This window comes from Palaemon carinicauda, chromosome 19 (genome assembly GCF_036898095.1).
Source record: "Palaemon carinicauda isolate YSFRI2023 chromosome 19, ASM3689809v2, whole genome shotgun sequence".
Taxonomy (NCBI): Eukaryota; Metazoa; Arthropoda; class Malacostraca; order Decapoda; family Palaemonidae; genus Palaemon; species Palaemon carinicauda.
In genome coordinates this window covers 39,756,462-39,773,188 of record NC_090743.1, presented here as the reverse complement: position 1 = coordinate 39,773,188, position 16,727 = coordinate 39,756,462, and the positions used below count along the sequence as shown (strand labels likewise).

The 16,727-nt window shown below is 33.9% G+C and overlaps 3 protein-coding genes across 10 annotated transcripts in view; all 3 read left to right on the top strand.

The window, feature by feature from the left end:
• The window catches only part of flfl (serine/threonine-protein phosphatase 4 regulatory subunit 3 flfl), a 38,809-nt gene extending 33,238 nt beyond the window's left edge, over nt 1-5,571 (top strand). For 6 of the 8 annotated variants that reach the window (XM_068393510.1, XM_068393512.1, XM_068393511.1 and 3 more), the window contains one exon: nt 3,314-5,571. In XM_068393510.1, the coding sequence (XP_068249611.1) occupies nt 3,314-3,457 (144 nt within the window). In that variant the 3' untranslated portion in view covers nt 3,458-5,571. Of the gene's footprint in view, nt 1-644; nt 2,312-3,313 lie in introns of those variants that run through there. The other 2 variants (XM_068393517.1, XM_068393516.1) reach the window with 1 other exon arrangement.
• A 4,727-nt stretch (nt 5,572-10,298) lies between these two features.
• Nucleotides 10,299-16,727, top strand: part of LOC137658592 (cytochrome P450 3A31-like) — a 38,122-nt gene continuing 31,693 nt past the window's right edge. Inside the window, exon 1 of the mRNA XM_068393508.1 lies at nt 10,299-10,486. The gene's annotated coding sequence lies outside the window, so the exon portion shown is untranslated. The remainder of the gene's footprint in view (nt 10,487-16,727) is intronic.
• Nucleotides 12,436-16,362, top strand: LOC137658593 (dickkopf-related protein 3-like). The gene is made up of 2 exons (XM_068393509.1): nt 12,436-12,938; nt 14,470-16,362. Exons 1-2 carry the CDS (start codon nt 12,693-12,695, stop codon nt 14,938-14,940), a joined length of 717 nt encoding a protein of 238 aa, XP_068249610.1. The 5' UTR covers nt 12,436-12,692; the 3' UTR covers nt 14,941-16,362.

Below are 16,727 nucleotides of genomic sequence, written 5' to 3'. Positions count from 1 at the left end.
TTTGGTACTTGAGAAGTAGTTTGTACTTAATCTGGTCCTATCGATTAGGTGTGGAATAGATTTTTTATGCCACCTCACTTAAGGGCATATAGTAACAAATCTTGGAGTAATTTCCTACTTGGACATTACCTGTTTAAGATATTTTGTGGCAACATATTCAAAGATTTTATACAGATTCTTTTACTTTATCAGTGGGGAAATTGAAAGGTTTAGCACTTCTATCTCCGTAATGTGGTACCAGCAAACAAAAATTATATTCGTGTCCCAAGTGTCATTAAATCATTAAAATTAGTAATCCTAACAAATTGGTAAATATAGAAATATGTAGCTTATACTGTATTTAGTCGCAGCATTTAGTGAATGCTCTTAACAGGCAGGGCTTATATACTCTGTGAATTGAAGGTTGTTCGTAAACTCCAACCAGAATTTTATAAATGAAAGCAAAACCTTTGGGCATTCTATATAGAAATGTTAGCACCGAACCCTGGTTAAAGTGTCTGATAATGATGGAAGTTCTGTTGGTTGTAGGTCTGGTTTTCAAGATCTTTTTGATGTGGTGTAAATATTAGAAGGGTAACATGTAATGAGAACAAGGGTACTAATATAAGATTCTTGATGGGAAGTAATTCTTTTGTACATTCTAGAACGACAACATGGATGAAATGCAGAGAGATTGCCAGACTACTGGTAAATAAAAATGTCCCTTGAGTAAAGAGACCAAAGACATAATATATATTGCCTGTAGTGCTCTGTGGCAGTAGCAGGTACATTGGCAAAGAAAATGGGAGCGATTTTGATAAGTAGGTGACCTTAGAATGTCAAGATTCGAGGCCGGAGCACGGTGGGAAAATCTCCTTAGCACGATCAACAAATCGATGGGACCTCAAAATGTCAAGATTTGGATTACAATTGGAAGATAGTACAGTATGATGAACAAGGAAATGGCTGTGGTGAAGTGTCCAGTAGCTTGAAAATAAAACCTCCAGAATCCAAAAACATTAAGATCTTGAAGGTTCGGACTTGTTATGAGAAGGGAGGAGGATCGGCTATTCTTGAGAGTACAGAAGGTCCTCAACTTACAGACTTCGGAGATTCAAACATCTAACTGAAAATAACAAAGATAAGATACAGAAATACTGTGATAAAACTATATTACAGTATATTATTTAATACAATAAGCAAAACAACATTTGTAATTATCTGATCTTTTTCATATGAAACCTGAATATTTGTTAAATTTTTTCGCTGGAAAGCATAGGCATGGAATTCAGGTTAGGCCTACCCTAGGCCAAAATGTAATAAAATTTGACTTACAAACAGCTCCTTGGAATCAATTCCGTTTGTAAGTTGGGGACTTTCTGTAGTAGATGCGTAAGTGGCAGGAAATCGTGGAGAAAGGGGATGGGTGATGACCTAGCCTTCGTGAGTATTGAGGGAAATGGTACTGGATAGAAAGGACTCGTTTCACGTCTTGACCCCATAAAAGATGTATAGCGTTTGTGACGATGAAGCTTCTGGGATGCTATTTCAGGTTCATGTTTTCTGCATACTCATTCTAATCTTGCAATTTCAGTGGTCTCTTTGTTATTGCCAATTTGAACATGAGCGTCATAATGTTTTTTATATAATTTACAATTGATAATTCTTCATACATCTGTCTTTTAAATCTTTGTTGTACAGTACACATTGTCTGCTAATGTATTTTCTCCTGCACATCATGTTTTAACAATGACAATCAACTTGCACTTACTTTCCTCGCAATGTTTTCACTTGGTTAGGCTTATTGGAAAAACTAAGTAGAGCTTATTACTGTACACTGGTTTCTTTTATTCCTATCTCTGCTGCAATTGTGGAATTATTCTGAAAATTGCTCTTAACTTTTTAAGTAAGTCATCATTAAATAGCATAGATATAGTGTTGGGGGTTAGAGGAAAGTAGAATACTCTGACAGGTGTTAAAATATTTGATGATGATGATGATTTTTTTTTTCTCCTCCTCCTTCTCCTCCTCCTCCTCCTTCTCCTCCTCCAAGTAACTATGTCTCAGGTTTGGTTGATTTGTGAGGATACAGTAAAGCAACTAATGTATGTTGCCCTTAAATCCCTCTTTGCTATCAATTTGGTGATATTTTTATGAGCTGTGAACCTTCTCCATTATTCCACTACAGAACTAGACACCTTTTTACTACCTTCTCCCGTGAATTTGGAAGGACATTCTTCTTTCACAAGTGCGTGTATGTGTGTTGTATTATTAAGGGCAGAATATGGCAGAAAGTGACTATGTTCCTTCGATAATCTTGAAGTGGTTGAATTTTTAAGAAAAAATCTGCTCTGACTTGAGAAATTGTTGCTGTGAAAAGCATTCTGGCTCAAGAGCTGATATCTCCAAAAAGGGAAGGTTATCCAATGAATGTTTCGTGATACACCGTACGCCATTTTATCGGATGCTTTGCAGATTCGTTACCTGTTGACTTGTTTGTCGGAAGGTGACTAATGCAATGTTAATGTTTAAACAACATTCAATAAAAATCTTTTTCAGTAATTAAAAGTGCTGGAAAAGTCTTTTAAGAACAAGTTTTATGAATAGGTAAAAATGATGAATAGAAGCTCAGCTGTGCATTGAGCTTTAACTTTTATGACCTAATCAAAGGTATTCCTCCTCCTCGGTGATTATTTATGATTTCAGTAGTTCATGTTTAGTAAATAGCACACATTAGAGAGGAATAAATCATGAAAGGAAAATACAAAGTGACGTTATCTAGTCTGATTCTTTCATAGTTGTTTGATTTTAAAAGTATTTGATAAATAGACTGCATGACCCAGTCCTTCCATGTAGAGAATGGAGGTCAACGTAAATTGTTTTTACTGACTCAGCTTTAAAAAGAAATTATGAGTATCAGTAGTTTTAGGCTAATTATTCAATTGATACCAATGAATTTCCAGTTTATTGATTAGGATTTTGTATAGTACTGTATTACCAAAGACAAACCCTTCAGCCGTCCTGCGAACAAAATCAATTTACTCAGTTGTCTGGGTAGCGTACCTAATAGCGGTGGTAAATAGATTTGTTTAAATTTCCCCCATGTTTATACAACTGTGCTATATGTTGCAGAATTTCTCCTAGGTTTTCCAATTGAAATTACACTGGTGTTGATGTATATCTTTATAAATTTCCATAAACCTATGAATAAAAGATATAGATTTGTGAAGTGTTTTATTTAAGTTGTTTGGTCGTAGATATTTTGACTTCCTAGTATTATGATTACTGGATTTGTGGATCTGAGTTTCACTGGAAATACCTTTTTGTTTTGCAGGTAAGTTTAGTTGCATATGACGAGAATTCAGATGAAGAAGAGGAAGACGAAGAAGAGGCCGGTGAGGAAGACCAAGAAGAGGAAGAGGAAGAGGAAGATGCCAGTGTTCCGTCTGCAAAGAGACCTCGATTGGGCAGTGATTGAAAGTGTGTTGAGTGGATGAGTTGAGCAGTCAGCTAACTTTGAGCCTGGCTGTGGTGCAGTGGGCGAGGCAAACAAGCACCAAAGGTATTTGCCCACGTAGTTCAACCGTTTTACCTCAGAAAGGTTTGTTAGTGTTGGTGGGCATTTGGTCGTACTTTGTACCCACCTTTTGTGATGGCCACCCATGACACTTGATTTTGAGGTAATGACAGCCTAAAAGGCATCACTGCCAACAGCCCAGCCAGGCTGTACCCACTGCCCACCCACTCACCTGTGTACATAGCCCGCACAATGCCTCCTCACACCCATGTGTACAAATCCTTCTGTATATGTGAGCTATCAAGAGCTGTGGGCCCAACTGGACCCATACCACTGTGACCAAGAAGTAATGGACATTTTAATGGAATATTTTTATATAGTGTAAAATTGTTATTGACAGTGTTTAGTACTAGTGTGTGTGCTGAGGGCCACAATTTGGTAGCGAAGGCCCGCACAAACAGCAGCAGGAAGATCACGCAATAGACACGTGAGGCACTGCCAGCCTTTCTTGATTTGCTCCTGTGCATTTGGCGTGATCCTATCACTTGTGTGCAGGCGGACCATGTTAAGAGTTTTGCAAAATCCATAACTTAATGTGGTCCATCCTCCCTATATTTGGGTACTTCACCCTGACAGTAGTGAGGGGCCTTACAAATATTGGCTATTTTTGGTCGTGACAAAAAGGCCTCATCTAAGCTAAAAATGTGACAGGGCCTGACAACCTTCCAGGCCTGCTCTCCTCTTTAATGTCTCAGTATATGGGAAGACCATCACAATCTGTCAAAAGTGCCATTGACGTGGCAAGGGGAGCAAGTTTGGTAGTCGTTATGGCAACTGCAGATGGTAACACGGAAATGCATTTACAATCATTAGCACTCATGTCATTCATTTCACACTACCATTTTATACATCAATCATTCTTTCTATGATCATCCTGTATACTGAGAAAAAGTGACGAGTTTTGGTACATCTTTTGGGACCATATGTTTTCCCCTATGTTTGTTGGCTAATTGACCATTAGCAATACTCATTGTATTTTGTTTCTGATACACAGGTACTGTATATGGTTTTGACAAGAAATATTCAATATGTTTTTCAGAATACCTTGAATTTTATGCCAGTAGATTGCTTTTATTTTGGGCCATGATTATTTCATCCACAGTATTTTGTTTAGTTTCTTACGATTCATCTAATTTGGGAAGGAGCAAGTATTGGATTTTAGTAATTGGGTTTTTTTTTCTATTAGATTTGATGATGCTGTCTGTAAATGTGATACATTTATGGTGGTAACTAAACTGTTCTTCAATGAAAGCAGTCATGGCATGGATTTTAGCTGTTAATTGATAAAAGAAACCATTTTCTATTATAGCACCTAATCTATCAAAATTCTAGTGAAACTTTCCTTGGGGGCAATCAGTAACGGTATTTATGCTAATTTTTAGTTGTATCTAATATTTCCAAACTATTTTTCAATTGACAGTATATAGTTATCTTTTATTACAACTCCTACACAGTTTTCTTATGACTGAAATGCTTGTAAATCAGTATTAAAAGAAAGTAAATGAAAATTTGAAAAGTGGTTAATAAAAACAAAAAAATTAGTAGAGTAACTGGTCATTGAGTAAGTTATAAAGGTTTTCTTCATTTTTGTGTTTTTGAACTGTGGGAAGTTTTATGATTAGTGACATGTACATAAATGATTTGAATGGTGTTTCTTTTAACTTTTTCATCGAAACATCTCTGCTTATTCTAGATGTGTCGGTGACCTTATTTCTACTTTTCTTGAATACTGTACTTTGTTCACAGCCATCAAATCGACGTCATCCTTATCATTCGCCTTCGCCTCATTATCACTTGCTTCATCATTCATCATTTTGCATCCTCTCATTGTTATCACAGCGGCACACACAGTTCGTACGTTGTCTTCTAAAAACTGTCAGTCTTTGTTATAAAGCATGAGGCCTGTTTTGTAGAAAAACAAATATACAGAAATACTGTATAAAAAGGGGGATAATTTTTAACATTTTATGTTATACCCGAGGTAATCTACTGAAGAAAAAAAAACAGAGGAATGATATGGTGTTTTATTTTGACCTTTTTTTTTTCTATTGTTAAATCTTTGATTTACTGAAGTTGCCAACCAGTAACAAACAGCATAAACCTTATATTATTTCTTTGACATTGAAAACTAATTTAAGGTTTTATGTCAATAAGGAATCATTGTTGTAAGTCAACACCTAGGTCAGCTTAATCTCCAAAAGAAATAAGTAATTGTTTAAATTTGTCATTCTTAGTGTATTGTTATTTAACAGTATTTTTGTATTTTAATAATTCAAAGGAAGCTAAAATACTGCTGTTTACTTTTCAAACTTTGGTTAGGTGTGTTATGCAAGTTAGATTGAATTTCCTGTTTAAAAGACTACTTTCAGCTGTTGATTATAATCTGGCTAGAAGCCAATATTCTCTTGTCTTGAATGGCTGAGAAAATCATGAGGTATATTTGACCATTTACAGGCCAAGTCTGCATGGGGTTGACATTGCTATAGGAGGTTGCCTTCAAATTCCTTGAACGTAACATTTCACAAAGATCACATCAAGCTATTCACTGATGCATCAGTCTGACAATAACAAGTTTGCTGAAGTTATCTGGATATGCCTCTATTGGTCCTTAAAGGTCTTTGCTGTGTCCTTTTGTAACAGGTACATTAAAAGTGTATGAAAATCCACACCAATTAATACATATTGTGGTCAAGGTCAAAAAGTAAGCTGCCGTGGCAGAGGTCTACCCTTTACTGAGTGTCCCTCTAGTTCATGATGCAACTACAGGGTTTTCCTGTTGAATGTCTAGCAGCTGAATGACCCAACTCAAGTTTCTCTACATCACTGTTGAGGCCTTGGAACATTTTTTGGAAACATTCTCTTTGATATACCATATACTGTAATTCCATGATTAGATTAGTCTTGAATTGTTAACAGCCTTCACCATTAGCTTTGATATTCAAGAGTACTTTAGTTATATAACATTTGGCAAATTGCAAAATGTCATTCATGGGTTCCTTTTGGAGTTACTTTTAAAGATGGTGATACCATGGAGATTAAATATAATTCAATATAAATTCATGTTCAAACCAAATTAATTTTCCCAAACAAAATAATTGTTGGCCAATTTTACTATTTAATATTGAATTATATTACATAAAGAATCAATAAACGAACATTAAACCTCACCTGTAGTAGTGTGTGCATGTCTTTAGTTCTGTACCTTTATATGTTCTTTGGATAGCCTTTGTTGTTTCCTGTATTTCACGATATATCTTTGCCCTCAGGTGATAGGTGGAGGCAGTTTTTGAGTCGTGAGGGCCGTCCATACTTCCCACAGTGGCTGATATTTATGGGCTGCCAACGCAGGAGCCTGTGTCTTGCGTAAAGTAGTGCAATCTAAAACAAACTAAGTGGCTGGCTGTGAGCGGGTATCTATTAATGATACTTACCCTGATCTTAAAATACTCTTAAAAAGCATATGACCCTTAAATTCCGATAGGCAACGCTAATAAAAAGATATGCCACATCTTCATTTATATTAATGAAACAAGTTTTAACCAAGAGTAGACAAGATAAGATTTGCTTAAAATATCAGTTAAAGATAAAGTATTTTATACATTTCAAGAAATTAAAACTATTTCAATAACTATAAAGATAATTTGATTTCTATTACATGAGAATACGAAGTTACAACTTGCGCTTGCCACATCACAGCAATCGTAGAAAATCGAACAGACTACAGCATAGTCGCGAAAAGATGGTTGTGTATCTGTATCTTGTAGGGAAGTCGCCCTCTATTGAATTGTCTGGTAACTCTCCTTCTGGGGTTTATTTTCTTGTGTTTTTTCTGACACACTGATTCACTTGAGGACCTCTATGCTAAACATGATCAAGGGAGAATTGCTTCTGGCTCCTTTTCAAGATGTTTCTGGAATAGTTATACATTATAAAAATTGCTTTGTCTAAATTATATTTTTCCACAGAATTATGTAATGGTCCTTTTTGCCATTGTTTCCATTATCCTCTGAAGATGCCCTCTTGCTTATTTTGTATGGGTACTTTAATGGCTGTTTTTGTGGTCTTATACAGCAGGGGAATCCTACTCTCTACAGAGCCTCCATAGTCATTTTATCGTTCATTCCAAAGCATACATTTCACACTGCATATTGCTCAATTATTGTCAAATCCACATAAATCCTAAATTAAATTTAATTAATGATAAAATTATGGAACTGTGTTTTGTTGGACTGATCTTGGGAAGAGCTATGCCATAACTGGTAGTTGTTTTTGTCTAGTTTCGTACAGGTGGTAAAATTTTTCTTTTTATCTCTGGGGCAAATATTTCACTCCAAAGAAAGTGGTACCCATTTAGATATGCTTCCATTATTTTTTATTCAGCTTTTTGTTCATCTTTTAACAACATATTTGCTGTTCATCCTCTTTCGACTCTATTTTTTATGGCTTACTGCTGTTCATCCTCTTTTTAACTTCTTTTGTAGCCTTGTGCTGTTCATCCTTTTAACTACTTAGTGTAATTTTTTGCTGTTCATCCTCTTGACTTTATTATTTTTTTTTTTTTCTTTTCAGCCTCTTAACTACTTTTTGTGTAACTTTTTGCTATTCATCCTCTTGACTATTTTTTGTGGATTTTTGCTGTTTGCCATCTTTTAACCCTTCGTTTGGTCTGTATTTTGCTGTTCATCCTTTTATAACTTTTATTTTTCATATTTAATGTTCTTCATCCACTTTTTAACTTAATTTTTCATTTAATGTTTGCTCTTCATCCCCTCTTAACTTTTAACTTATGTGCCCAGTTGCACTTTGGTATTAAATTCCTCCTTGGCTATAACAATAATCGTTGTAGCTATTCCTCCGCTGCCCATCTACACCTACTTTATATCCTATTGCATTACCAAATTCCAGCTTCTTTTCTTCTTTCTAGCTCTCCAACTTCTTCACACACTTAATAGCATACTTGTGAGATTTTGCAGTTACCCATGAGCACAAAATAACCTCGGGCCCCAGAGCGGGCTACATAGTCCAAAATTCATAACTGCTGCTGTCCAAATTCCGTCCAACCAAATCCTTTTAGATGTGAAGAGAACTATCAGCACCTATATCTTCTCCCCTCACCAATGATAGATATAAAACCAACATGGCTTGTATTTCCCTCTGCCTAACAGGTTTTTGTTTTTGAGTAAGCGAAAGGTGGAGGTTATTTTAAAACCATACAGAGACTTTAGCTGTGGTAAGAAGCTCGTATGTGAGAAGTACACTCCAAAATAAAACCATTGTTCTCTAGTCTTAGGTAGTGCCATAGCCTCTGTGCCATGATCTTCCACTGTCTAGCATTAGAGTTCTCCTACTTGATGGTACACTCAGGCACCTTTTTCTATCTTGTTTCTCTTGTTTTATTTTTAAGTTTATATATGATCGATCTAATTTAATGTTACTACTTTTGAAATATATTTTGATTGTTAATTACTTCTTTTAGTTTATGACCAAAGGGCCAGGCAATGGCTGCTGCTGATAACTCAACAGATAGACCTATAAGGTCTCCCCCCGCCCATCCTTATCTTACAAAGGTGGTGAGGTGTTAGCGTCCAAAGAAACTTTAGGAGTTTGAGCGGGACATGAACTCCAGTCTGGAATGCACCAATTAGGAGCGTTACCACATCGTCCACCACAATCAAAAATTGTGTTATCACGGTTTGATGAGACGTAGCCAAATGCTTGATATGTTTATGGTTTATAAAAACTTTTTGTATGTCATCTTAAGTGCCTGTAGATACCAAAGAGAACAAGGAAGTCCCAAGGGACGTGGTAAAATCCTGTTGGTGTCCTCCTCGAGAGATTTGTTTAAAGTAAACTTAATCATTATAAATGATTCAAACCACATTATATAGATAATTTTCCTCAAAATATTCATTGTCATGTTTAATTGGATAGCAATTGGCTAATTGCAACACTAATATATCTCAAACATCATGCAATATTTGCATTGCAACCCATAGATTTACTCATACAATCTTCACATCGCACTTATTTCAGAAATAGAATTGAAGAGAAATTGATTAAAAAAATCATAAACTTATCTCCAGAACGTGCAATCTTAACACACACACATTATATATATATATATATATATATATATATATATATATATATATATATATATATATATATATATATATACATTGTATATATATATATATATATATATATATATATATATATATATATATATATATACATTATATATATATATATATATATATATATATATATATATATATATATATATATATATATATATATATATGTAGTACAGTCAGTCAATTACTATAGCTAGTTCTAGTAATCTGTAACTTAAAATATTATGGAAACGTCTTGTTTTGATAAAACGATTCCGAACTATGTGTATGTGTAGCTAAAAGTCAGTGAACGAATTTAACCTCTTGTAATGAATGTTTTTTTTTTCCTGTGCCTAATTTATATGAATCGCTTTGAGATTTCATATGAATCCTTGGGGCTGTTTATTGTCTGATTTCGGATCAATTAAGACAGCAATTGAATTAAAGAAAATAAACAGCTACGATCTTGTCAAACTTTAATACAATAACATTTAATTCGACTATTCTCTTTCAATAAAGCAAAACGGATCCTGCTGCAAAATTCTACCTACTCGTGAAAGAAGAAGAGGCGCCCATAACAATCAACAAAGCACGAGACAACGACAAAAATACAGATGTTTCGGATTTGTAGGGTCGAGAGGTGTCAAGGACCCGATTCTCTCGACGGGAGACTTGACAAGTATCCGCCCTTTTTTTACTCTCCCCAAATTCAAGTACCCTTCCGAGGTGAAGGTCGATTTATCTTCACCAAAGCTTCTGTTTGACGTTTCCTAAGATTAAAAGATTAGCGAAGGAGTCCCAAACCAACACGTGGGTATGTTGTGGTCTTTTAATGCCTAGCGCTGTAGGTGGTACGACCGTAATATTGACTTAGAGCGGTTGGTGAGTTTACGATTGACTTCTGATTATTATTCTTGGGACAGTTCTAGTAAGATAAGTTATTCTTCATGGTATGAACAATCACAAAGTAATATAATTGCAATTGTGGTCTCAATAATTGCAAAAATAAGACAGAAGTATGTAGGATAGTCCTAGACTCAGTTGAATAAAGTAGTCCTAATTAACCTAGTATTGCTTCAGGTAGTTAATAATATTTATATGTCATTTCAGTATCCTATTGACATTTGCTTCTTCGCAAAATAATTCATCATTTGAAGGTTACTTTACAACTAATTTGTAAAATCAACTCTCATGTATGAATAGTAGGCTACTACCTATACATAAATGTAGTTCATTAGATGGTTTATATTGGGTATCTTAAAAATTGAGTTGCATTTATTTTGTCAAATTTCTTCCTCTTTTTTACTTTTATCTTCGTTTCCGTATTTTTAATCAAGGTAAAAACCGCAGCAACAAAAGTATAAAGTTGAAGATCGAGAGAGAGAGAGAGAGAGAGAGAGAGAGAGAGAGAGAGAGAGAGAGAGAGAGAGAGAGAGAGAGAGAGAGGAGAGAGAGAGAGAGAGAGCGTGTGTGTAGTAGAATTCCAAGAGTTTACGACCCAGAAGATCATCGTCTATTCAGTTTGGTGATCGTTATCATTAGGTCGAGCCCAAGGTCTATATGGACCTTGGTCGAGCCTTACTGTTATGATTTGTTTTTAAGTCTATTCGCAGGTGTGAAATTGGGAACCTTACCCATAGGATTAAGTCGGATGATTTTCTCCAATCACAAATGCCATCTATGAGATAAAGGCAACTGTTCGCACCTTATGTTTATTTTGTTTGCACGCTCAGTTTGTAGTGAGAGTGAGTGAGTGAGTGAGCGCTCAGTTTGGAGATTGTGAAAACAAACAGATAACCGGGGGGAAGCTAACTTTAAAATTAATAGGAACTAAGAATACAAAGAGGAAATTTGAAGCCATATATTTTTCTTTTTTATAAACATTACATTACTCTATTTTACTGAAAGAGATGTGTGTGCTAATCATATTGTTTTTATATGATGATATTTTACCAGCATGAATAATATAAAACAGCCGAACTGACGAAAAATATGAAAAATACCTTAATTTAGTGAATAAACATGTCACTTATGCAAAATTATGTTCTGTTGTAGAACTCCCCCCCCCCCCTCTCTCTCTCTCTCTCTCTCTCTCTCTCTCTCTCTCTCTCTCTCTCTCTCTCTCTCTCCTCTCTCTCTCTCTCTCTCTCTCTCTCTCTCTCACGTAAAAGCATTTTTCAAAAGTCATCTCCAGAAGCCGTACGCCAAGCTTAACAATGACCTACTCAGCAGGGTGTAAACATCTTGGACAGTTTCCAAAGATGGATTTAAGATTAAATCGAATATAATCCATTATTAAAGTCACAAAACAAACATTTGACTTTCTGACTTCTGCGTGGAGCACTGGTTACCCTACGGCTATCAGGTGTTAAATCATTTTTTTCCCAACGGTCGTTACTTGTTTTCACACCTGTAAAGTTGTGGTTCGTTGACCGGCTGCAGTCTTATTGTTGTTTCAGTAATCATTTTTTTTTCACTAATAAATATGCCTTGGTTATTTAGAATTAAGTATTTTGAATTTATCTCCGATATATTTATATATGAAGGCTAATTCTTTAAAAGATAATTCTCTCAGGTTCTATATATATATATATATATATATATATATATATATATATATATATATATATATATATATATATATATATATATATATATATATTGAAATATTAGGGTGTAAAATTGGTGAGCTTAAATGTCTACTCTCGAAAATACGACGAGCCTTTATCGGATCTCAGAAAATATCCCGGGGAAAATCTGGGCTGACCAAAGCGGATGATCTCAGCAGGTGAGAAAGAAACGGCGATTATTATAAAACCTTGACTACCCAGCTGCTGGAAACAGATGTCTGACTCTACAGCAGTTATCAAGGAAAGCTTGAAGGGCAGAGACGTTCGTTTCCAGCTCAGTTGACGTTCAGCACGAGTTGAGAAAACAAGTTTTTACTCTCGCTCGACAAGTTGCTAAATGCGTATTAGTCACCCTTAGATTTATAAAAGAAAACGACAAATCCATAGAAAATGGAAGCTCTTAGAAATGCATTGTTTGTGATTTTGTATTTTGTTGTGGTTTGCAAAGCTGATAAGGGACTTGCATGGTTGTTTACACACATGGACTCTAATAATGAAGTACCCCCAAAACCTGTGATGGCCCTCCCTACACCTCTTGCCCGTCAGAGCCCCAGAGAAGTGAGAATACCTTTGCAGTTACCTACACTAGGAATTGTAACTGGAGAAAAAACAACCAACTCACCATCTGGCAATGTGGTAATTATTATTATTAATGTTTGTTTGTTTTATATCTGATTGTTTCCTTACTCTGATATGCATTTTAAGTTGGCCGTTAATGGATAGCCGTTTCAATTTAACGTTATTAAATCAAAGTAGTCTCAAATCTTAATTACATTAAAATAATTTCGCGTAGTCACCCGTAGGTCATATGCAGAATAGAGACGAATCTGTTCGTCTTCAATCTATGAATTAAGTTAAATACTTTGGGTGTTGATTTCATTCGTTGAACTGAGTTGTGGTTAATGCATCTATTTAAGATAATTCATATGAAATTCTCTCTCTCTCTCTCTCTCTCTCTCTCTCTCTCTCTCTCTCTCTCTCTCTCTCTCTCTCTCTCTCTCTCTCTCTCGTAGAACTGTGATTTTAGATCACCCTAAATCTTATGAATTTTGGTATTATTGATTAGGTATGGAATACATAATAAATTGAACGTAATCATAGGGTTTGCTAATAATCGCTTTTAACATTTTGTGAACAAATGCATAAATTATTTTTTTTAGGTGAATAAACAATGCTTTCAGTTAGATATTTTAGTGATTTGTTATATATATATATATATATATATATATATATATATATATATATATATATATATGTATATATATATATATATATATATATATATATATATATATATATATATATATATATACTGTATATATATATATGTATATATATATATATATATATATATATATATATATATGTATATATACTGTATATATATATATGTATATATATATATATATATGTATATATATATATATATATATATATATATATATATACTGTATATATATATATGTGTATATATATATATATGTGTATATATATATATGTGTATATATATATGTGTATATATATATATGTATATATATATATATATATATATATATATATATACATTATATATATATATATATATATATATATATATATATATGTATATATATATGTATATATATATGTATATATATGTATATATATATATATATATATATATATATATATATATATATATATATATATATATATATATATATATATATATATGCAGTATATATATCAAATGTAATTCAAATGTTTTTTTTAAGGATAACAAGAGTTTATCATCTTAAAGAATATATCATCTTTAGTCGGGAGATAATACATATAAAGGGTGATTGATAACTCTCATCAATTCATCCAATATCCATTTTGTTAAATTCACATAATGCTTCAAAATTAGTAAAACTGTTATTTTCCTAATGGCACAATGACACTTATTATTATTATTATTATTATTATTATTATTATTATTATTATTATTATTATTATTATTGGCTAAGCTACAACCATAGTTAGAGAAGTGTGATGCCATAAGCCCAAGGTTCCAACAAAGAAAAATGTCCATGTGAGGAAATGAAATTAGGTAAATAGACTACTTGAGAAGTAATCAACAATTAAGAATAGAACATTTTAAAATGTGTACACCATTTAAACATTAACCTGCTCTTTACCTTTCCAGCGTGTGTGTCCAAACGACCGGGTCTGCATGCGAGGTCAATACTGTGATCTCCACTACGAGATCTGCAGAGACAAAGTCGCCTTGGGTAAACCGTGCCGTAGGGACGAAATGTGCCAGCCGGGAAATGACTGCATGTTCGGGTACTGTCAACAGAAGGTCAGGAGAGGTCAGGAAGGAGCCAGATGTAGAGGCGACGATGACTGCGGGTCAGACATGTGCTGTGCCCCTCGGCACGGACAGAAAGTGTGCCAGAGGCTTCTGCAGGAGGGCCACAAGTGTTACGTACCAGAGGGAGGTTTGGAGTACGCTCTCAATGGACAGTGCCCCTGTGGAAGCGGTTTGGTTTGTCGGAGCGTTTCGTGGCACCCTTCGTCTGAGAATCATTCCTCTCCACGCGAAAGGGACTCCGTCCCTGGCTTGCCGCCTGTCCTGCTGGCTCTGGAGGGAATGAGGTGCGTTGGGATGGCGTAGAATGTTGTGATGTGATACCAATTTTGATGACTTAGAATATTCGGGTGGCGTAGCAGTTGTGTTGACATAGGATATTGTGATGTTATTTCAAGTTGTGATGACGTAGAAATTTGTGATGTTATAGCAGGTTGTAATGAAGAGTAATATTGCTATAGCAGGATGTAATGACGTTTAATGTTGTGATGTAATAGCTGGTTGTAATGACGTTTAATATTGTGATGTTATAGCAGGTTGTGCGAACGTAGAATATCATAATGTCATAGCAAGTTGGGATAACATAGAATGTTATGATGTTAGAGCAGGTTGTGAGAACGTAGAAGTTGTGGTGACGTAGAATATCAAGAGGCCACAACAGGTTGTGATGACTTAGAATATTCTGATGTAGGTGACTGTGATATAACAGCTCCTGATATCATGTTAGATAACTATGTAAATTTAACTAGTTCCAGAAATTAATGAAAGCGATTAAAGGCACTTAACACTAATCATTAATTTTATTACATCTGTTTGCAATATGTCTTTTTTTTTATTTTCCATTTATTATTAGCTGTTATTTCAAAGTTTTTTTTATATCAATACTTTACTAAAGCGAAAAAGGTGATTATATTAATAATTAGATATAATTCATTATGATTTTAATGCCTCGGTTGTCTAGTCAAATTGTATATAGCTCATTGTAAAATACCACAACATTTCTGTATAAATGAACATACTGACAATCTAATAATGAATATTTTACACTATGTATCATACGTATCATACATAGAAAATATTAGCTTGATATACCGATTTTGAGTGAAATATATATTTCATAGTGATAGTGAAAATATTGTTATATATAACTCGTTTTTAGTATTTTCCAATATGTTTTTTACTAACTGTAAAGGTATTACATTATTATTTTGAAGAAAAAAATCTCGATTAAGTGAACGATATTATCCTAAAATGATACTTATAATCATCGTCATTATCATCTCCTCCTACACTTATTGACGCAAAGGGCCTTGGTTAGATTTCGCCAGTCGTCTTTACGCTTCATAGCCCCAGCCCTATAGGCCTGGGTCTTATGACTCTTCTAGTGCCTTTTGAAGCCAAGTTGAAAGTTTAGTATATTTATAATAGTATCTAGAAATTATCTATTCCCAGGAATGTTTTTGCTATTAGTATGATGATAGTGAAATATATCTTGCTCCCTTGTATGGTGATGAAATATCACTATCTATATTCATTATCTAAATGTAATTGTATCCCTAATTAAAATGATTATATTATGTTACTGTGACTTGGTAAGGGTGAAATTATGATCCTTATAATTTTTTTAGATTTATTAAAATGTATGACACAGCAGTGTGACTATTGTTTTTGTAAATAATTGATGAAAATAATGTAAATAATTTTGTGAATAAAGGATAATCCATTTTAGTATGTCTTTGATTCTGATTGGAGAGCTTGTGGTAACATTTTATTAAAGAAATCCCATTTATTTATTGGTGTGTAGTAAACATGACTGATATACCAATTAGGAATTTTAGTAGTAATGTATATTAATTACAGATTAGCTCTTGATATTTTAGAAATTTCATAAGACAGCCATTAACTCTAAACTACTACTACTCTTTGGAGAAAATATGACTATTATTATTATTACTATTATTATTATTATTATTATTATTATTATTATTATTATTATTATTTGCTAAGCTACAACCGTAGTTGGTAAAGCAGGATGCCCAGGGATTTTAATTATCTTAGAGGTTGAGATGCCTTTATAAATCTGAAAAATAAAT

Excerpts from the sequence above, each read along its gene's own strand:
- LOC137658593 (XM_068393509.1), top strand. The coding sequence starts at position 12,693 with ATGGAAGCTCTTAGAAATGCATTGTTTGTGATTTTGTATTTTGTTGTG. Across the intron at positions 12,939-14,469 it reads ACTCACCATCTGGCAATGTG|CGTGTGTGTCCAAACGACCG; the intron begins GTAATTATTATT and ends TTACCTTTCCAG.